We start from the raw sequence: 22,627 nt of genomic DNA on the forward strand, positions 1-22,627 counted from the left end.
GCCTTGACACAATGGATGGCAAACTGTAAAATATCATAACAAAACAGCTTTTAAAAACACTAATGCAATGGCATGAACAGATATGTAGTTAAAAACTGGAGTTTTCTTCAAAATATTTTACAATTGATGCATAAAATAAGTTTATCACATAATATTATGAAAACTTACTTGACTTTATGTAGTTGCAAGCTCAAGTGTGGCCTCAGGTTGAAGAAATGACCAGTTCATCGCACAGTGCATGTAAGGGGTGTGGCCTCAAAAATCCTGCGGTAAGTTTTGTACGTGTAATTGAATGGTATAGATATTCAACTGTGCTTGCATTAAATCTGGTTATTATTAATTATTGCATTAAATCTGGTTATTAATGTAATTTATTATTTTATTGTGATTATGTGTTGATGCCTTTTACTATTTCTAAATATCTGTAATGTCTTTGTTTTATGTAAAGCACTTTGAATTGTCCTGTACATGAAATGTGCTATACAAATAAACTGCCTTGCCTTATTTTAGCCACAATTATGCTACAATATATTTTCCTTAACTATGTTTAATTTCCTTGTTAAGTGAATAAACCTAAATTTTGTAAAGTAGTAATTCCCATATATTCCCATTAAACCCATGGCAAGTTTCCAACTTTGAAAATTCCCGGAATTTTGCAACCCTGGCCTTGACACCCTTTGTCTGTGGATTTTGTCATTAATAACTATATCTTCAGTTCAGTGTGAAACATAAATGGTTCATGTTTGTTTACCTTGATTTTAGTATGAAGAAAGAGATTACAAATTATATGCAACTTAGATATCTAGACAAGTCTAGCTTAGTACATTTGACTGTCTGATTTGTAGTTGTTTTAAAATATGTGCAGTTTGACATGTCAGCAGAATTTAAATTTCTTACCAGAATATGGGCAGAATTCACAAGTTTGTAGGTGTTACCTCCCATTTTTACTTTTTCATCCCATTGCTTGTTGTGCTTCTCTTTTGCCTTTTGAATATTTTTCTTTAAAGGTTGTTGGGCCCCACAAATTTTGCATATCTAGCATGCAGCACATTTAAGCTGAAAGTGAGAAAAGACAAAAAATACAAGCAACAACAACAAAACAAAGAAACATTGGTTTTACAAGAAATACAAGTCATACAACCAAAAAATTTAATTGGCCATATTTGTATAATTATCAGCATTAGACTAGTCCTTCTTCAACCATGTTGGAAATCCATGTTCTTCAGTCTGACTATTCGGTATCCTGAGTTTTTCTTTACATTTAGATAACCTGTCAATCCATAAAAACAATCAGTAAAATCAATCATTCAATAAATTCTGTCAATTCTGAGGGTGACAAATTGGCTCATAAAGCATAGATAGACATGATCTGACAGCAGCATTATCTTCAGGATTAACTTTTAAAGGAAAATAACTGAAAAAGAAAAATAAATAAATGTAATTATATAACATATAACAAGTGCACAGGGACTTACCATGTGCTGCTTCTTTGTTAACATTAATCCACTCAACTTTAGAATTTTATTTAAAATCATAGTTCTTGCATTCAGAGCCTTTCATGGCGAATCCTCTGTTTACATCACAACTCCGCTTCAGCCTGACCATAGCAGCAGGGATCTCAGATCTTCTGGTCATGGTTTGCTGTTTGGCCTCAATTGAGACTCAAAACAAAAGGTGACTGTGGATTTCAGGTGGTCGCCCTAAAACTCTGGAACTCTTTTCCATTGAATTTAAGATCTATGTGCTCGGTGGAAACGTTCAAAAACAGCTAAAAACCTATTTATTTAAACAGGCTTTTTAAAAAAATTATTTAATGATTTTATGAATTTTACCTTTAATAATTTGTGTTTAATTTGTTCTGTTCTTAATATGATTAAGTAGTTTTTTCATTATATGACTCTTGAAAAGTGCTATTTAAAAATATTTATTTTAGTTTACTATATCCTGCAGTCGACACATAAACAATCTTTCACTTACCGAAGCTTTAAAAAAAATCCTGTCATGTCAGTTTTTCAAAATATCATATGCACATTTATCTTTTAGTGTGAACATGAGAAAGTCCTTAAAATACAAATCAGGGGATTATGTTTAGTGATAAATTCACAGAACAGATGCAAGGTGGTCTGGATCTTTCTGCATGACAATGCAGCATCATCATGCATTCCACTTTTCGGCTAGTTTGTAAAGACTAGATGATAGTTGACCCCAGACATTTACTCAGACCTGAAAAGTATGGACACCAGCTGCACTTAAGAAGCTGTGTTTGCTGCTTCAAAAGAATTTCACCATGAACAGAAGAATAAACAGACAAATTTCATTGATGGGAGGTTCATAGTGAGTCTTTTTTATTCTTTCTTTTTTTTTTTTTTTTTTAAAGATAACACCCAACAATGACAAGAGAGAAAACAACTAATAAAAGTAAAGAAAAAACAAACAAACAAACAAAAAAATAACTTACTGAAGGAAAAAGTGAGAACAAATCTATAAATACACATCCAAACAGCTCAATTCTGCTACTTCAGCATATGGGTGGGTGATTTTAAGGTTTTCCTTTTCTTTTTCCATTTCTTTCCCATTTTCTATTACTAAACTAGGTGGTAAGTGTGTATTTGTCTAATTTAAATGCATTAAAAGAAACATTAAGAATGCAGTGTGGGCACCAACCACATGTCTTACTTAACCTTGTGACTATTATGTGTTCAGCTGGTATGTGATGCATTAACAAACAAGTGTGATGTGGGGAATAGAAGCAGTGGATCCATGTAAAAGGCTGGCTTGAACAACCCGAACCCCGAAAGCCCCCACCACAGCCACCTCACATGGTGAATACTCAGAAGAAAGTTTCATGTATCTGTCAGTGAATGTCTTTGAAAAATGTTATTTCCATTTTTTGCAAATTATTTGTTAAACTTTCTCTGAAAAAAATTCTGTTTGGACTTGTTAATCTAATAATTCTGCAAACAGTTGCTCATTAATTGTGCACATTTATACCTTACTGCATATTCCACCAATGCTACTTAAGTTTGAAGACTGTTCTGAAGTGACAGATTATTTTGTATATTTGCATAGTAATAAACACATTTATTCACAAAAGAGTTTAGAGATCATTCAATTTTTCTCCTAAAACTTATCAAACCGAGAAAGCAAAGAAAGCTTCTGTAATTTTTTTTATTGTACTTCACAAACAAACAACATGAATTTACAAGTTAGAAATATATATTCTCAATAATAAATGTTTTATACACTTGTTTTATTCTATGCACTTTAAATGTATCATTCACTTATGTCAAATAATCTGGGTACCATTTTCTCTTGCAAGCACATGCACATAAACCACATGTACAACACCTCCACCATCAACACCACCAACCTATACTCACTTCCACGTGCGCACACATATTATCATCTCAGTTACAATGACAAAAAACAAGAAAAAAAAACCCACAGCACTGCAAATGCACCCTCTGACGCAAAGACAGTCCCCTTTCACTGATCTGATCTTACAGGTGTGTTGGAAGTCTCATTTTCTGTGGTGTCTCTACTTTGGTAATGAAAGCGGAAGTATTTCATCAGCACCTTGCCCAGTGACTTCTTAAATTTCTCCCCTATCAATGCATAAATCACTGGATTTACACAGCAGTGAGACAGTGCAATAATTTCAGCAAAGCCCATGGCCATGTTGATGGCCTGTGAGGCTTCACAAGTGTTCAGGATATTAAACAGCTGCAGAGTCGTTAAGAAAACAATGATATTATAAGGGATCCAGCATACCATGAACACACACACCACAGTTAAAATCAGCTTTACAGCTTTGTGCCTTTTGGAGTTCCTGGATTTGGACAGCACAATCAGGATTTTCACGTAGCAGTAAATCATGATGGGAAAGCACACAAAAAGTCCCACAGTGTTCTCAGTGAAGTTCCGCAACTTTTTCCAAAACATCTCTGTTTCTTCTGGGTAAAAAAGCTCACATTGTTGGTTAGCGTTGTCACCTGCAACTGTCCCCAAGGAGGCGAATATTACCTGAGGGACTGCCATGATTATAGTTATTTCCCAGATGATAATGCTGGCCACAATTCCATAGCGAAGAGTCCTGGCTTGCAGTGCTGCAACAGCGTGGACGATGGCGAAGTAGCGGTCCACGCTCATCAGGGTCACAAACAAGGTCCCACTGAAGAAACCTACCTGTTCGAAGGAGCAGAAAGGAACCATAGTGAGATGTGAAAAGACATGAGATGCCATTTTGCTATGCTCAATAAAGTTCTCCACACAGCTGACATCACACAGCAGCTGCGTGTCATTAATATAGAAAATTCAGGTTTGACTTTCAAGCATTAGATTTTGAGAAATTGTTATTGTGTTTAACACAGTAGAAGTTGTATTTTAAAAAGCCCACCTGATAAACTCCTGTTATCATTTTGCATGATGGGATGCTGTGGGAACTGTAGGCCCACAGAGGAAGGGACACAGCCAGCAAAAGATCAGACAGGACCAGGTTGAGGATGAAAACATCTGTCATGGTTCTCAGCTTTATGTACCGTTGGAGAACCCACAGAACGGTGCAGTTACCTGTGAAATCAAGTCAAATAATTAGGGATAGGGAGTTCTGGATTATTTCTGGTTGCAAGTTCTAAAATTGCATTCAACCACTTCACCACTGACTTTAACTACATTAGAAATTCCTGATGTGTGTTGAGCTGGAATTGACTATAAATGCGGAGGTATGTTACACTGGTATCCTTGCTTGTATAAAGAAATATTTGGAAAATAATATAACAAAATATCATATACAGAATTTGTGTTAGTTTGAACATACCCAGCACACCCAAAGAAAATAACACATAGTAAAGAACCAGCATGACCGTCGATCCGCTGTGGAAGTATGGATTGTCATCCTGGTCACAGAATGCAAAGCCGTCGTCATACATGTCAATGTATTCTAACGATTCGTTGTATGACGTGTTCACACAGCTGGGTAGAGAAAGACAGAGAGAGCAAAACAAATTGTCAGTGCTTCATAATTTTAGTGTAATGACTTTTTAAAAGGTAAAGTCCTCACCTATTCATATTGTAGTCTTTGATGTACTTTGAGGGGAAAAAATATAAAAGTAAATAACTAATCACAAACAAATGGCTGAATTATCTTTAAAATATATTAAATCAAATGGAAAAGATTAACAGACTGCATGTATTATACTACATAAATTACAATTATAACATTATATATATTTTCACTGGGACAAGATGGTCTAAGTCAATTAAATGGAAATTAGTTCTTCCAAATCTTGGAAATGTTGTTAAATATTTAGAAATCAGGACAAAAATTCCTTTTAGTGCAAAGTGATGCAGCGTTTAATTCTTGAATCTTTAGTCTGTGTTCTGATTAAAGTGGGTGGAGCGGAATTTAGCTTTTTGCTCTAACTCGACAATTAGACCACAACATACTAGAAATATCAAAGTTTTATGGAATTAAACAATATAAACCAAATGACCTTGACCTTATTAAACATTCCTGTTTCAATCCAGCAGAAACTTTCCTTTTTTTGCACCATGAACCATCAATTTATTTCAAATCAAATTCAGCTATTGATGTTGAATGCGTAATTACTCTCGGTCAAAGCTGCTAAATTATCTGAAACATTTTATATCAACTTACTTTGAAACCCCATCTTTTAAGTCCTAGTTCTAGTTTCTTGTGATATAAAACAAAATCTCATGAATCTTCAGTAAGCTGGAAAAAGAAGACGGTGCCATACGCTTTTCCTTTTTAATGAACACAATGTTCCTCCACGCCATGCAGACTGAAGCCCAAATGTACTACACTGAACATTTTGTACTAGATGAGGGGACTAAACAATGAAACTGTGAGGGAATTCAGAAACGTTACAGAGGACTTTCTTGCCCTTTAAGCTGATCTTTTCAGTTACAATCATAATTTAGTGAGTCATGTTGGAAACAACCTTCAATGCTGTTTTTTTAAACAACAGCTTTCAGAATCTTGAAGAAATGTATCACTGTAGTTATTTTGTTATTGTTGTTCTTGTAGAGGATTTCCCTGAGCAGTATAACTAATTTATGAAATTCTAAATGCATTGTCCTACTAGTAGTACATAAGTATTATTCTCAAAAACCATCACCTGACTACATTTAGAAACATGCTTGTAAGTAAACATCACAACCTTGCAACTTCATTTGATGTCTCAAACCACATCTCAATCATTTTTCTTTCACTACTGACACACTCGGAACCACTTGCTTAGACCCTCACTTCCTGTGGCAGGCCCTGCTAACACACACACACACACACACACACACACACATATACGTGCACTTTAATCCTCAACTATGCAAAGTGTCTAAATGTGTAGGAAGATAGGAAGTAACTCTGGTAAACTGTACACAGACATTTGGAAATTGAAATGTTAAACACTCACCACATTCTTGATCTAAATTTCTGCTCCTGAATGTGTATGTGTTGTGCCCTTAAAAAAAGGGTGATAATGAGAGGAGTGAAGAAATGAGCACACACGCAGTTCTCTCGTTCACTCGTCTGTAATGAGTTTTTAACAATATACAAGTAAACAAATTCACAGCAATAACGGTAAATATATAACATAATGATGCATACATTGCATGATCTCTTCCGATCTCTGGGCAAGTACACAATGAAATCATTCTCACAGTGAGTACATATAATCTCAACTGTCGGGTCTCACAGCGGATCTTACAGCGGGCCACGAGGCCTCCAATAGCTAGCTTACGCACCGAACAGATTAGCCGACTATAGATTAATAATAAAACCTCTCGACTCACAATTCCCAGAAACGTATAGTGGCTTATAATGAAAGATATAAAACTACAAATAATGTATTAGCTGCTTAAAAGTGTATATTTTGAGGTAGTTACCTTAAAAAAAGGGTGATAATGAGAGGAGTGAAGAAATGAGCACACACGCAGTTCTCTCGTTCACTCGTCTGTAATGAGTGAGGAGGAAGCGTGACTCCCCCTAGCGGAACCCCGAGGTAACACCACAGACTAACACAGATAAAGTATACAGAAGCCTCTACTGGCTATTTGCTTTTGTATAACAGTAAAATAACAAAATAACAAGTCAACACAGGAATCCAAATTATGAATACTGAAAGAAAGAATGCCTAAACAACCTATTATACCTGTTACATATGTTCATATGCCGAGCATCCAACTTAAATTACCATCCTGTCAAATTGCAATGCATGCTTTTTTTTGTCAGAACGTGCGGCACTGCTCATTTCTGGTAAGGTGAACTCTGGTTTTTGTTGTTTCCTCCAGATTGTGCAAAGTCTACAGGGAGGTGTCTGTGGTTTTCTGAGAAATCTCCCTTTATGTGTTAGCATGAGGAAAGAAAGGAGTTGAGGGGGGAAAGTGTATGCAGATTAGGTTTTTTCTGTGTATTCATTGAATTTTTTTCTAAAGCATGCAACTTATCAGGAATTTCAAAGCTTAATTTGCTCAAATTAATATCACAGTATTTTATAGATGCGGATGTGAGGATATTTTTCTTCATTCATTAAAAAGGTTAAGGTGTTTAGTTTGTTTCTTGCTAATTTGCCAGAGAACTGCATTAACCACCAGTCCTCCAAAAGTTCAATATGTGTTTGCATGCAGGTTGCAGTCTCCTTAATAATAAAAACAACAACATGAAATGAACGCCTGCAAACTTCTGTCAAGATCCATGGCAAAGGAGAGGAAGAAGAAGAGGAAGGTCTTCAATCTTGGATGATTGATAGAAGGCTGGTAAATGGAGTTAATTGAGGAATTATTTCAATCCAATCCAACTTTATTTGTTTGCACTTTAAAATAACAACAAAGGAATAAAGTGCTGTACAAAATTGCAGTATTTTGTTACTTAAGAACCATCCAAAAGCACTGCAAATGATCAAGAAACTAACTTGAGAACTAACAAAATCCAAATTCGCATCCCCAGAAAATGAACAGCAACAGACCAGTGGTGCTCACATCACACCTGATGAAGACCCTGGAGAGGCCGCTCCTCATTCATCTCCACCCCTGGTGAAACCGCCGATAGACCTACATCAGTTTTATCTACCAGCCTGGTCACACAACACCAATACACTTTACAGGAAGGCACAAAGCGGACTGTTGCTACAGAGGAGACTTAGGTCTTTTGGAGTTTAGGGGTCATTCCTGAGGACCTTCTATGACTATGTGGTGGTATAGGCCATCCTGTAGGGTATGGTCTGTTGGAGTAGTGTCACAGCTGCTGACAGGAAAATACTGAACAGGCTAATCAAGAAGGCTACCTCTATTCTAGGGTGCCATCTCGACCCAGGTTAGTTGAAGAGAAGCGGATAATAGCTAAGCTGTCTTCATTGAGTCAATGCTGGATTTGGAGTCCCACCCTTTGCAGGACACACAGAGTGCAATGAGAAGCGTGTTTAGCCACAGGCTTAGCCATCCGAGGTGTAAGAGGGAAATGTATCACAGGTCCGTTTTTTCTGATACTTTTAGATCCTACAATCTGCTCTGCCTATAGGCTCTGCTGGACACAAGCAGAATGTAAGTAAATATCCCTTTCACTGTACATACAATATTTTATTTACTTGTTTAGCTTTATTTTTACATTTGAACTATGTAAATGTTTTTTCTTCTGCCTTCTTTTGATTTCTCTGGGTGCTATTTCTTTGCTGCTGCAGTCCTGTGAATTTCCCCACGTGGGACTAATAAAAGATTATCTTATCTTGTCTTAATTCAGAACTGACTGACACAAACTGGCAGAGAACAAAAGAAAGTGGGCAGAAGACATGCAATACTGAGGGAAAGAAGATACTGAGGGGCTGATGACATATAAAAAGGTGTGGCGCTTGAGAACCAGGTGTAACAAGAACGGGAAGTAAACACAACAGAATGCAAAAGGATATGAACTCTATGAATTACAACAGGAAATGATAAATACACAAAGGACACCACCGCAACTCAAAAACAGCCTGAACTAAACACCAAAGTACAGACTGAGTAAATTGTACTACATATGAAACAGAAATTGAATAAGAAGAAAACTCAACGCAACTAAACTATGACACCTAAATAAGGAAATGAAGGTTTGGCTTGTATCTTATCTGTTCAGCTTAATCCTAAACTATTTTCATGCAAAATAAAATAATTAAATATAGTGCTTTCTCTTTGAGTAAAGACTTAATAATGAACTTGCTGTACTTCATGGCATAATGACTGAACAGATGACTTTTGACAGTTTTTTCTCTCCTCAGTCTGGAGTGGACACAACTGGCAACCTGATCACAAGCTGCTATGTATTATTAAACTAATTTTAAAAGAAACGTTGGAGAAAGTGCCATCTGCCACCTAATCATTTAAAGGTTAGAAAGTTGACTTTCATATTTAGTAAGAGGAAATTATGTGTGAACTTATGCCTAAGATGATGTTGTGTGATGAAATCGTGATCTTGTATTTAATTATATGCACTGCCTCTAGCACTACATGACAGAACTTGGGTCCAACTGGACTCACAGCCGTTGGACTACCACTTAACTATGACGTCCCCACCTGTTTGAATTCTTGCTTGTGTTCTTACTCTCAGGTGTAAGTCGCTTTGGAGAAAAGCGTCTGACTGTAGAATAGAATAGAATAGAATAGAATAGAATAGAATAGAATAGAATAGAATAAAAATTACTTGTGAAAACTATGATAAATACTCTTCTATAGGTAAAGAAATGAGAGGTTGTAAAACTGAAATATTATGTACAAAATCATTTTTTAATATAAAATCACATTGGATGATACAGCAGACAGAAAATAATAAAAAAAAATAATAATAAAAGACAGAGTTTGACAAATGCGCATTAAACATTAAGCCATATTATGGACTTTGTGCAAATATCTATAAAGACTGTAAAATTAAAAAGAGGTGTGCAGCATAATGTACATTTATACAAATGTGATGCATAAAACAACAATGGAAAATCTGGTGCACATCAACAGAATGAAACCAATGATGAATCATTACTTTTGGATGTGCAAAGCTAGCTTCACATAAAAAATTCAAAACTCATTTTTCCATAAGGCAAACATGCAGTTTCACAAATTATTGTGTAAAGACAAAAAAAAAAAAAAAAAGGTTGAATTTACAGGCAAACAACAAACAAATTTTATGGTTTATGGTTATAAGCTGTTAGATTAAAAGTTTCCTAACAGCAGGTAAAAGAGTGGAAAGCACAAAACAAAACACTGTTGCAAATTCAAAGGAACAATGAAATCAAAAAGATGAAAGTGGAGGTGGAGAGTGCTTTTAAAGATATAACACTGATGGTTTAAATGTTATTAGGTGGAAAGTGGAAAAAAAAAACAACTAAAATGACTGAATAAGGGAGAGGGTTGGTCTGCGAGGCTGAAAGGATGAGAGTCTCTACAGGGGATGTTCAGGTGACATCATTTCCACCTTTTACTTCCTACATGATAACAGTAGAGGAGACAACGGAGGCCTTGGACACAACTGAGCTGTTCCTGGTTGAACCTCCTGACCATTCGCTGCCGGAGGCATTCCTCCAGCCTTTCAGCAGCCGCAAGGCTCTTTTCATAAAATTCTGTCCCACAAAGGCATAAATGATGGGGTTCAGGCAGCAGTGAGTGTAAGCGAAAGTCTCAGTCACCGTTATTGACAGCTTCAAGTTGTTGTCCCAGCTGCAGTCATCTGGTATTGTACTATTGTACTGCAAAAACCTCAAGAAACGGGAAATGTTGTATGGTGTCCAGAACAAGAAGAAGGCCGTCACAATAGCCATAATTAGCTTAACAATACGTTGCCTTTTCGCAGTCTTCATTTTCACTAGTCTGGGAATAATTCTTGAGTAGCAAGCTACCATCACCAACAAGGGAATTATTAGACCCAAAACATTTGTCGTGAATAGCTCATAATATTGCCAAACTTTATTGTCCAGGGAGTAGTCACATTGCAGCCCATTAGATTCATTTGTGACCTTTGACAAAATTAACTGTGGAAGAGAGATGCACAAACTCAGCATCCAAACAAACAAGGTTACAGCCATGCCTGCCCTCATTGTACAATGTCGTGTCACACTGTGAGGATGCATGATGACCTGATAGCGGTACAGCGTCATGACAACCATGATGAAGATGCTGCTAAAGAAGCCGGAGTGGTGGGACCATGAGAGGAAACGGCACATGAAATCTCCAAAAGGCCAGTAGCCGACATTGACTTGGTGGGAATAGAAAGGCAGCGTGAGAACAAAGATGAGGTCGGAGAAGGCCAAGTTGAAGAGCCACATGTCTGTCATGCTGGTCTTGTGACCGCGATGCTTCACCAGGACACACACCACGAGGCCATTACCTTAGAAGAATAGAGGGGGAGAGACAAAAACACATGAAAAAAGAAAAAAGCAAGCTTTTTGACATCAAAAAAGAAACTCACAATATACAGAACTGTTTACACACACTTACCAATGAAGCCCAGGATGAAAACCAAACAGTAGATAGTGATCACAAAGTCCTGGCTACTAAGACTGCTAAATTCACAGGGAGCCGCCTCCTCTTCATAATCAAAGTAACTTGAATAATCCAGTGCGGTGGTGGTGGTGAAGGTGAAATTAGCATCCACACCTGTAAACAGAGATTTTCCTTTTAATTTACATGCAAACCTGATACACATGCATGCAACCCCCCCATCTCCTCCTACAAAAGAGGTGTTGAACATAACGTACTATGTTAGTGGGTTGAGGTAAATGGAGATAAGTTTTTTGTTAGGCTGTTAAAAAAAAGAAACAAACAAATAAATATATAATATAATCCACATAGGGGCGATAGTGTACATTTCTTTGCATGTGCATCTTAGAAGTGAAGTCTTGAAAAACTTTTTTAAATTCTGAGTCTGAGTTCATTAAAATGCATGCACAGTAAAGTCACACATTCTTATCGCTATCAGAAATGGTGATCTAGGTCACCCCTTTTATAGTCTAGACTCTTCTAACATAATATCTGACACTCACATAGCCAAAAACACAGATGTCGCCATTTCTGAGAGCTATCAGAATGTATGACTTTACTGTACCTGCATTACAAATTCACTCAGACCTAAATACAACAGTTTTCAAGACTTTGCTCGTTTTCTCATATGTACATGCAGAGAAATATACACTACCGCCCCCTGTGGACACAGGTTCTGATAGGTCACAGATTTTGCTGTAAGTAAGTAAGTAAATGTTAATTTATATACCATCTTTCAAGATAAAAATCACAAAGTGCTTAACAAAAAAAAAAAAAAAAAAAAACAGAACACAAAAATAACACAGAGAACATAAAAACAAATAAAACTAAGTATCACCGCTTTGTTCAAGTCTTCCCGGAAACTCAGTGCGTCATGTAACCCCCACGTGGTTCAAATATACGCAGAGAGAATATGTGCCACAAAATGATCAGAATGAGTTTATACAGGGTTTTGGTTTTTTTTTTTTTCCTTCTTCTTTTTTGTCCTGCTGATCCAATCATGAAAAGGCTCCCCTCTCGGTTGAACTGAAAATTCTTTCCAGTTGAAGCCGATCGGATCAGATGTTTACACATTCTTTTTATTCTGATTGGACGTTTGATCGGATTAAAAGTGCTCCATGTAAATGTAGCTGACAGCTATCCTTTCATAAAAAGGCAGATGTCTGTTGCTTGTTTTTAATTGCTTTGTACTGTACAAGTGTAAATACAAAAAATGTACAGAACAGAGAAACATTACCAAATAAATTGTACAAAACCCACAATTTAATCGACAAAAAATAACTTTATGCTTAAATTTCTAAAGCTGTGGTTACTCAGTAAACATTTAAGTCAGTTGATAATGAGAGTTATAGTGCCCCTTGCTGGTTATTACAAGTAATACACTTGGAGTAAACAAAACATGGCCTCAAATAAATCTAAAAGAATGACATGTCTTGTACTTGTCTTGATCCTACTACAGTGAGAAAATTGTATTTAATTGATATGTTGGGCCCTGCGACAGACTGGTGACCTGTCCAGGGTGTAACCTGCCTCTCACCTGCAAAAATGCTGGGACAGGCTCCAGCTTACCCGCGACCCAAAAATGGACTAAGCGGTTAAGATAATGGATGGATGATATGTTGGATAGTATATAGTCATTCTGAAATCATTTCATACGACCATTATAATATGATCTAACTTAACAGACATTTTATTGCAGGTTTTTTTTTTTGTTGTTGTTGTTTTAAAAACTTTGTGGTAATACATATAATTTATTTTCTTTTAGAAATTAATTTGGTTACTATAAACAAAGGTAGTTAAAATGTCACATGGTGATAATTCAAATGTAAGCAAGTGGAAAAAGATGAATAACACTATGTAAAAAGTAGCCCAAGTAGTAAGTGTGAAACCCTAAATGTTGTATGTAACATACTGAAGTACATTTTCTACAAGCCTCCGTAACACTGACCTACAGTTTAAATCTTTTTTTATGTGTGTATTTGTTAAAATGGATTGACCTGACATGTTGATGTCTCAGTGATGACCTCTTCAATCAGGTACAGTCCAGATCTGCAGTCCAAGGTTTCACCGTTCCTCCTGTCTGGGTCCCAGCTGATGTGATAGTCTCAAATGTACAGTGATGAACTAAGTGCCCTTAGAGACAGCAGTATTCTAATATTGAACAAAGTGCAGAAACAGATGTAACCATGTCATTTCCTGTACAGCCCATGGTGAGATCTTTATCAGTGGGCCAGAGTTTGCACAGAAAACTAACACTTTTTTGCAAATGAAAGAAGAGCAAATAATATAGTCACAAACATGAAAAACTTCCACATAATAAAGTTATCATTTTATTTTGAAGTTGATTTTTTAACAATACAGATATAATCATGAAAAAAAAAGTCTGAATGTTTTAGTTGTGGTAAATTTCATCCACCAGAGTTAAAAAACAATAGTGGCATTTTAGAGTAAATAAACTAATGAACAGTACTAACTCATTGCATGTGTTTCCATTACTTACTGGAGAGACAATAATAAATTTAATAATAATAACAATAATAATAAAAGACTATAGCATTATCTAACCCCATCAATCACATTGCAGTTTTTGGTGATGTTTTTATATACTATGTTGAGTAAGCTGTTTTAGAATACTTATTAAAGTCTACATATATTTTTATTGTTTTAATTTACAAATTAATTTTTTTTAGCTATTTTATTATCATCATTCTTTCCTGGAATAATTTCTAACACTCTCATCTACCATCTGGCTAATTTAAATTCCTAAAAACAGAATCATGTTGCAATGGTGACCCCTTGTGGTGGAAATTAACATTGCCGCAGTGTGAACAGACAAAGCACGGCGGGAGAAAAGTTTTGAATTTTTATTGAAATTCAATGAGGCATTGTTGTGACCGTGCGGACCATGTGGGTGCTTTGTTTAACTCAAAGCATCCATGAGGATTCGTGATTAAGATCTGAAGACTGGTTTTGGTTGTAGGGCTTTATAAATAACTGCAGACATCGTGCATGTGCCGCAGCTCTCCAGCTGGCCTTCAATAAATTCCCGGTGAGGATGATTGGCGTGAGATCTGCTGACGAAGGAGGGCTTTACAGATCTTCGTCAAGTTAAGCGCAGGCAGCTAGAGAAAACAGGAAACGGTCTAACATTCCCTTCTAAATATTGGTATATTTTTCTAAAGCATTTAGACATTTATTTACTGTTATTAAAGGAAATAAACGTAAAGCAATTAAGCTGTGGACCATTAATTTAAAGTGTACACAGCGAAAACATGCAACAGTGACGCAACAAAACCATCATAATATAATAACAAAATATTTTCTCATTCAGATTAATCCAGCATGAGAAAATTAAGTCATAATAAAATGTGAATTTATGGTACACATGATGTTGGAATTTATTTATTTATTTATTTACTTACTTGTTTTTAAATATGACAGGTCCGTCCCAGAGGCCAACCCAAATTCTAACAAATATTCAGTCTAAACTGACCTTTACCTGAGTGAACCTCAAGTGCAAGTGAATGCAACAATAAATACACAATATTGTTCTATAATGCTCTAAATTAACACAGCACCATCTTTCTATCTTATTTTGTATAATTTGTCTGTCTAAACTGTTTATATTTTATGAAGAGGATGTAAAAAAAATCCTACAACCACCAGATGTGACGACTTTGCAACGTCAAACAGCCATAAATGCTGAAGAAACACTGATTTAGTTCAAAATAATCTTTCCGCAGTAGTTATAGACAAACAATGCACGGACATCCTAAGTAAACAAGTGTTTCTGGAAAATATATAAGAGACTATTTGCTTTTCCAACTTTTGCCTAATTTTACATGATTTTACTTGTATTGATCAGTTAGACCTCCCACCTTAAAAGGTTCAGGTTTGTAGTTTGTTTCTTGATAATTTTCCAGAGAACTGAATTAACCTCCAGTCCTTCAAAAGTTTAATATGTGTTTGCATACAGGTTGCAGTCTCCTCAATAATAAAAACAACATCACACAAATGAACACCTGCAAACTTCTGTCAAGATTAATGGCAAAGGAGAGGAAGAAGAAGAGGAAGGTTTTCAATCTCGGATGATTGATAGAAGGCTGGTAAATGGAGTTAATTAAGGAATTTTTTCAATCCAATCCAACTTTATTTGTTTGCACTTTAAAATAACAACAAAGGAATAAAGTGCAAAATTGCAGTATTATGTTAAGTAAGAACCATCCAAAAGCACTGCAAATGATTCTATTCTATTCTATTCTATTCTATTCTACAGTCATTTAGCAGACGCTTTTATCCAAAGCCACTTACATTTGAGAGCAAGAACAACACAAGCATGAATTCAAACAAGATGGGACGTCATAATTAAGTGTCAGACCACTTTTGAGTCCAGTTGGACCTAGGTGCTGTCATGTAGTGCTAGTGCAGTGAATTAAATTTTTTTTTTTTTTTTTTTTTTGTAGTCATTTTTTTTTTTTCACAAATGTGTTTATTTGGTTTTACATATTTTCAAACATACAACAACAACAACAGCAACATAAAAGACAGAAGAAACAAAAATCAGGTCAAGAAAAACATGAAAAAAAAAAAAAAAAAAAAAAACACATCCCCCTCCCACCCTGGAACCCACTGCTCACTCCATGAGTATATATATACAGAAGGACAATCGAATAAATAATACAATTTACATGTTACCGTTCTTTATAAGGTGCAAGAAGGGCAACCACATTTCTTTAAAGTCCTCAAGTTTCCCCTTAGCTATGTATGTCAGTTTCTCTAGTGCCAGGTTGCTGGATATCAGTTTAATCCACTGGTTTATCTTTGGTCTGTCCATTTCCTTCCAATTCAAAGCGATTACATGTTTTGCCTGTAACAGACAAAAGCTAACAAGCTTTCTTTTCTTTGCAGACCCTTTAAAGCCATTAGGGAAAATGTGGAGCAAACAGAGTTTACCATCAACTGGTATATTGCATTCAATCAAACGAGAAATAAATATTGTAACCTCCTTCCAAAAAATTTGAAGTTCTGTACATTGCCACATACAGTGAAGAAGAGTACCCTTTTCAGCCCCACATCTAACACATTCATCAGGGATATTTGGGTTGAAGTGGTTAAGTTTAACAGGAGTAATATAAGTTCTGAATAACCATTTATACTGTAGCAATCTAAATCTGGTGTTAATAGTTTGCGTTTGCGCCAATAGGCATGAGTTATTCCACTCATCTTCTGAAATTTCTATTTGCAGATCGGTTTTCAATGCTTGTAAATAGGAAAGACTACTTTCTTTTGATGCTAGAAGTAAAAGATTATAAAATTTGGAAAGTAGGCCTCTACTCTTATGATGATGAACGGCTATGGTTTCTATACTAGAGAGTGGGGGTTTTGCAGTAGATTTTAATAGAGTAGTAATAAAACTTCTGACCTGTAAATACTTAAAAAAGTGCTTTCTAGGCAAGCCATGTTTATTTACTAATTGTTCAAATGACATCAACACCCCGTCATTATATAGATCCCCGATTGTATTCAAACCTTTATTCAGCCATAATTTAAATCCCATGTCTGCTCTTCCCAGTTTAAATCTATAATTTCCCCAAATAGGTGACAAACATGAGAGCTCAGATACCTCATTTAAGACAGTATGTGATTGGTGCCAAACTGAAATTGTATTTTTGAGAAAAGGATTGTTTGTGTCTTTTAGCAATTGTTTAATTTCAGCTGAGTAGAGATAAGATGTTAAAGGTAGCTTTAGCTCATTGTTCTCAATATGTATCCATGACGGGATATCAACGGTGGAGAAATAACAAATAGCAGTACAGAGTTGAGCTGTCCAATAGTACAGCTTGATATTAGACAATCTAAGCCCACCTCGGTCATATGGCAGATACAGAAGAGAAAGGCGCAATCTAGGGCGTTTATCATTCCATATGAATTTGGTAAACATTTTATTTAAAGATGAAAAGAAGGAGGCTGGAAGGTGTAAAGGGATAGACTGAAAAAGGTACAGGAACTTTGGAAGAATGGACATTTTAATTATGTTAATGCGACCTATCATTGAAATTGGCATCCCACCCCATCCATCTAGAGAATCCAACACCTTTTCTACCAAAGGGTCATAATTAATAGAGATTATTTTCTTTATATCCGGATGTATTTTAATTCCCAGGTAAGTAAAGCCATCATACGTACATGTAAACTGTGTTTGGATTGGAGGGTTATCTCTATTCAGTAATAACAGAGAGCTCTTTTTTTGGTTAACTTTGTACCCTGAGAATTCACCAAACGTCTTCAGAATTTGACCAACAGCCTCTATAGATTTCTCTAGATTAGTTAAAAACAAAACAACGTCATCTGCAAAAAGAGATAGGCGGTGTTCTATACTTCCAATTTTAATACCGGAAATTTCAGGGGATTTGCGTATTGCCATAGCAAGGGGCTCAATAGCGAACAGGAAAAGAAGGGGGGATAATGGGCATCCTTGTCGAGTTGATCTACAGAGGTTGATAGGTCTTGACAACTGGCTATTTGTTACTACTTGGGCTATGGGTTCTGTATATAGTAACTGAATCCAATTCAGATATTTCTCTCCCAGGCCAAATCTTTTAAGGGTCTCAAAGAGATAACTCCATTCGATCCTGTCAAACGCCTTTTCGGCGTCCAATGATAGAAAAGCATGATCCATGGCAAATTCTTTTTCGAATAGTATGTTCAGTAATCGTCGAGTATTATGAAAGGCTTGACGGCCAAGAACAAATCCGTTCTGGTCATTTGAAATTAAATTAGGAATATGTGATTCAATCCTTAGCGCTAGAGCTTTACACAGTATTTTAGTGTCACACGACATTAAAGAAATGGGACGGTATGAGCCCATTTCAGTTGGGGCTTTACCTGGTTTTAACAGAAGAGATATGGCTGCCAATCTCAAAGATGGGGGTAAGATTCCCTTTTCATAGGACTCATTATACATATCAAGCAGATGGGGCAGTAGTTTATCTGAAAATCTCTTGTAAAGTTCAACTGGCAGGCCATCAGGGCCCGGGGCTTTACCAGTATTCATATGGCCGAGTGCCTCTTTAAGTTCTTGAATGCTCAATTTTTCATCTAAATTATTTCTACTTCCCTCCGACAAAGTTGGAAATTGGAGTTGGTCCAGAAATTGATTCTGTTTAATTGTGTCATCTGGATACTGGGATTTATATAAATTTTCATAATATTCTGCAAAAGCATTATTTATCATTTTTGAATCCACTATATTCTCTCCATTGTCAAGTATGATTGAATTAATGGCCCTATTTGTTGGTATTTTCTTAAGCCTCCAAGCTAAGAGTTTCCCTGCCCTCTCACCCTGGTCATAGTAAGACTGTTTCAGCCATAGTAGACTAGTTGCTATCTTGTTGGTAGTGAGTTCATTATATTCAGATTTTAGTAAAAGAAGTCTCCTATATTTTCCAGTGTCATCACAATGATACAACTGGTCTTGTAGTTCTTTGATTTGCTTTTCCATGTCTTTCAATTTGTTCATGTGTATTTTAGATTTATGCCTAGTGTAGCTCAATATTTCCCCCCTTATGTAAGCCTTAAATGCTTCCCATTTTATTGATGCACTAGTCTGATTTGTGTTAAAGTGAAAATATTCTGTTATTTTTTCTTCAAGAAATTCCTCAAATTCAGCAGACTTCAGCCATTTAGCTTGGAATCGAAATGGGAGTGGAGATGAAAAGTAACTGGGGAATTTGATAGATAAGATAATTGGGGCATGATCAGAGAGTAGTATAGCCTCATACCAACATTTTTGAATCATAGATACCAAGCCAGAGGAAACAAGAAAGTAATCTATTCGCGAGTATGTTTTGTAAGTGCTTGAAAAACAGGAGTACTCAGTCTTATTTGGATAAAGTTGTCTCCAAATCTCAACTAAATTAAAATCTTTCATAAATTTTTCAATAGTTTTCCTGGCTTGTTGGTGGGAGGTATCAGAGCTATTTGAACGATCTATTGCAGGGTTTAAAACGCAATTAAAATCTCCACCAATTATGAACTGGCCACTATAAGTTGACATAGTTAAGAAAATATGTTGGTAGAAGGCAGGATCATCCCCATTGGGGGCATACAAACAAACCAAGTTGACCAATGTAGATATCATAGTACCACTAAGTATAATAAATCTCCCAGATGGATCCAAATATTTATCTTTTAGTTCAAAGGGGATTGATTTATGAATCAAAATTATGACTCCCCTAGCATGGGTTGTGAAACTAGAAGAGAATACCTGACCAGGCCACCTAGATCTAATTCTTTTCACATCTTTGTCTACCAAGTGCGTCTCCTGTAGGAAGCACACTGTAGTCTTTATTTGTTTTATTCTGCCCAGCACTTGTTTAAGCTTGACAATTTTGTTCAGACCCCTTACATTCCAGCTTGACACGTTTATCACAGAGCTATCTGACATATAAAGTTAGATAAGTAAAAATACAGTGACATGTAAAAAAAACATCAAAAAACTGAATATCTAGAGTGAGCCCCTTACCACAAACTCCCACACATTTCCCCAAACGAAATGTGTTGCTAAAAACCTTCTAAATAGTGAACTTGGGTTATATATAACGTTTCATCCACAAAGTGGGTAACGTGAAAATCTGCACACATTGCGGTAGCCACACATGGGCTATCTGCCAAAACAGAAATGACTGACCAAAATAATGACTCACTCAGTGCTAGATAAATATACTGTCCATGTATTATAAAAATACTAATCAAAATAGTAACTGACAAAATAATAATAATAATAGAGAATAATAAAAATGTATGCACAGTATATATTTTCCTCTATCAATCAGTTACTTTAAGTTTTAAGACAATCATGCCAACCAACAATCTGTCAACAAAAAGGCAACTTACTAAATTGTCAGTGGAATGTCTCTCCATATTAGGTCCCAGAATCGTCATCAGCCTATGAGTTTATTTTCCGGACATATTCTTCGGCCTCCTCGACAGATTTGAAAACCCGGCGTTTGTCATTGTGTGTGATAATCAGATGGGCTGGATACAGCATACCGTACCGTATCTCCATGGCACGAAGTTGGGCTTTCACACCATCAAAGCGCCGCTGCAGCTTGCGCGTCTCGGTTGAGATATCAGGGAAAAAGGCGACACGTTGATTCTCGTAGTGTACCTCCGTCATTTTCCTGGCAGCTTTCAGGGTTGTTTCCCGGTCCCGGTAGTTCAGAAACTTCATTATTACCACCCGTGGTATTGTAGATTTGGGGTTATAAGGCCCGATTCGGTGTGCCCTCTCTATGATGGGAGGCGAGGTGAAACCTTCACGTAGCGCCTCTCGGAGCCACTTCTCCAGAAATCCACACATATCTGAGCCCTCAGAATTTTCAGGTAGCCCGACCAGTCTTAGATTAGAGCGCCTACTTCTGTCCTCTTGCTCCGTAATCCTGTCGTAAAGTGTCTCCACGGTTTTTTCAAGAAGTTTGACTTTATTTTGAAGAGAGGTTACATCATCTTCTGTTTGTGAGATACGTTCCTCCGTCTCTCCGATTCTTTGTGAGTGCGACTGTATATCCCCTCTTATATCATTAATTGCTTTCAGCATGTCGGCAGATTTAATGTTCATGTCATCCTTCAACAAACGTATTTCTTTGAGTATGTCACTGATTGTCGGTGGCGCCTCGGCATCATCGGGGGTATCCGGTGTTGTCTTGCTAGCATTAGCCGACTCCACATTAGCCCCACTGCCCTGCGAAGCCATTTTACCTGATTGTTGGCTAGATTTAGCATTTTTTTGTGGCATGATGTCCAGTAGACATGCACAAGTTTAAAACAAATGAAATTATATTTATAGGTCAAATTGAGGATTAATTTTAGGGATTTAGCAGCGAGCCACACGCACATGCAACCTCTCACTAAGACGCCATAACCGGAAGTCTTTTTGTAGTCATTTTAAGTAAATACAGGATCACGATTCATTCATCAAACAATATCAACATGGTCATAAGTGCATGATTTCATCACGTAATATCAACTTGGGCATAAGTGCACGATTTCATCACACAATATCATCTTGGGCATAAGTGCACACAGCTTCTTCAGTGCTTGGTTGAGCCAAAAAGCTGGACAAATCTTTCTAGCTTATTTAGTTAAGCTAAATGTGGAAATGCTCCTTAAACAACTGAGTCTTTAGCTTAGTCTTAAAAGTGGATACGGACTCTGCAGCTCGGACGGAGTTTGGTAGATCGTTCCACCACCGGGGAACAACAGAGGAGAAGAGTCTAGCTACTGATTTTGCGCCGCGTTGTGGTGGGAGCACTAGGCGTCTTTCACTGGCAGAGCGTAACTGTCGAGAGGGAGTGTAGCTCTGGATTAAGGAGTGAAGGTAGACCGGAGCCGTTTGGGTTATTGTTTTGTAAGCCAGAAGCAGAGCCTTGAATTTGATGCGTGCTGCAACTGGAAGCCAGTGAAGAGCAATTAGCAGCGGAGTGACATGAGCTCTTTTAGGCTGGTTGAAGACCAGACGTGCTGCTGCATTCTGGATCATCTGTAGAGGTTTAACTGAGCATGCAGGCAGGCCAGCCAGTAAGGAGTTGCAGTAGTCAATGCGTGAAATGACCAGAGCCTGGACCAGGAGCTGGGTCGTGTGTTCAGTCAGGTATGGTCTGATCCTCCTGATGTTGTAGAGAGCAAATCGGCAAGACCGGGAAACCGAGGCAACATGGTCCTTAAAGACCAGCCGGTTGTCTACCATGACACCAAGATTCCTGGTAGAAGATGTAGGCACAAGTGTGATTGAGTCAAGCTGCACACTTATCTGTGGCGGTAAAGAAGGACTGGCTGGAAAGACAATAAGCTCAGTCTTGGACAGATTTAGCTGAAGGTGGCGACCCTTCATCCATGCGGAGATATCAGCAAGGCATGCTGATATTCGCATTGAGACGGTTGTGTCATCAGGTGGGAAAGAAAGGAAAAGCTGAGTGTCATCTGCATAGCAGTGGTAGGAGAAACCATGAGAGCTATTGACTGCACCGAGTGAGGAGGTGTATAGTGAAAAGAGAAGAGGGCCGAGCACCGAGCCCTGAGGCACCCCTGTTGTCAGCCCATGTGATCTGGA

At 37.0% G+C, this 22,627-nt stretch overlaps 2 protein-coding genes across 7 annotated transcripts in view; both read right to left on the bottom strand.

Annotated features, from left to right (window-relative positions):
• Positions 1–2,328: 2,328 nt before the first annotated feature.
• LOC121642197 (C-C chemokine receptor type 8-like) overlaps positions 2,329–22,627 on the bottom strand; it is a 34,047-nt gene continuing 13,748 nt past the window's right edge. Inside the window, exons 1-5 of one of the 6 annotated variants that reach the window (XM_041988778.1) lie at positions 7,184–7,283; positions 6,435–6,472; positions 4,817–4,971; positions 4,397–4,569; positions 2,329–4,185 (exon numbers count right to left, since the gene is read on the bottom strand). In XM_041988778.1, the coding sequence (XP_041844712.1) occupies positions 3,487–4,185; positions 4,397–4,569; positions 4,817–4,971; positions 6,435–6,472; positions 7,184–7,189 (1,071 nt within the window). In that variant the 5' untranslated portion in view covers positions 7,190–7,283 and the 3' untranslated portion in view covers positions 2,329–3,486. The other 5 variants (XM_041988782.1, XM_041988783.1, XM_041988777.1 and 2 more) reach the window with 5 other exon arrangements.
• LOC121642198 (C-C chemokine receptor type 4-like) lies at positions 9,762–13,659 on the bottom strand. The gene is made up of 3 exons (XM_041988785.1): positions 13,515–13,659; positions 11,476–11,634; positions 9,762–11,365 (listed from the first exon to the last, which is right to left on the bottom strand). The coding sequence occupies exons 1-3, from the start codon at positions 13,519–13,521 to the stop codon at positions 10,467–10,469; spliced, it is 1,065 nt and encodes a 354-aa protein (XP_041844719.1). The 5' UTR covers positions 13,522–13,659; the 3' UTR covers positions 9,762–10,466.

Source organism: Melanotaenia boesemani, chromosome 6, assembly GCF_017639745.1.
Source record: "Melanotaenia boesemani isolate fMelBoe1 chromosome 6, fMelBoe1.pri, whole genome shotgun sequence".
Taxonomy (NCBI): Eukaryota; Metazoa; Chordata; class Actinopteri; order Atheriniformes; family Melanotaeniidae; genus Melanotaenia; species Melanotaenia boesemani.

What these genes read in the sequence shown, in the direction of transcription:
- LOC121642198 (XM_041988785.1), bottom strand. An exon ending in TTTCATCCTGGGCTTCATTG is followed by an intron (nt 11,366 to 11,475) that starts GTAAGTGTGTGT and finishes TATTCTTCTAAG; the next exon opens with GTAATGGCCTCGTGGTGTGT.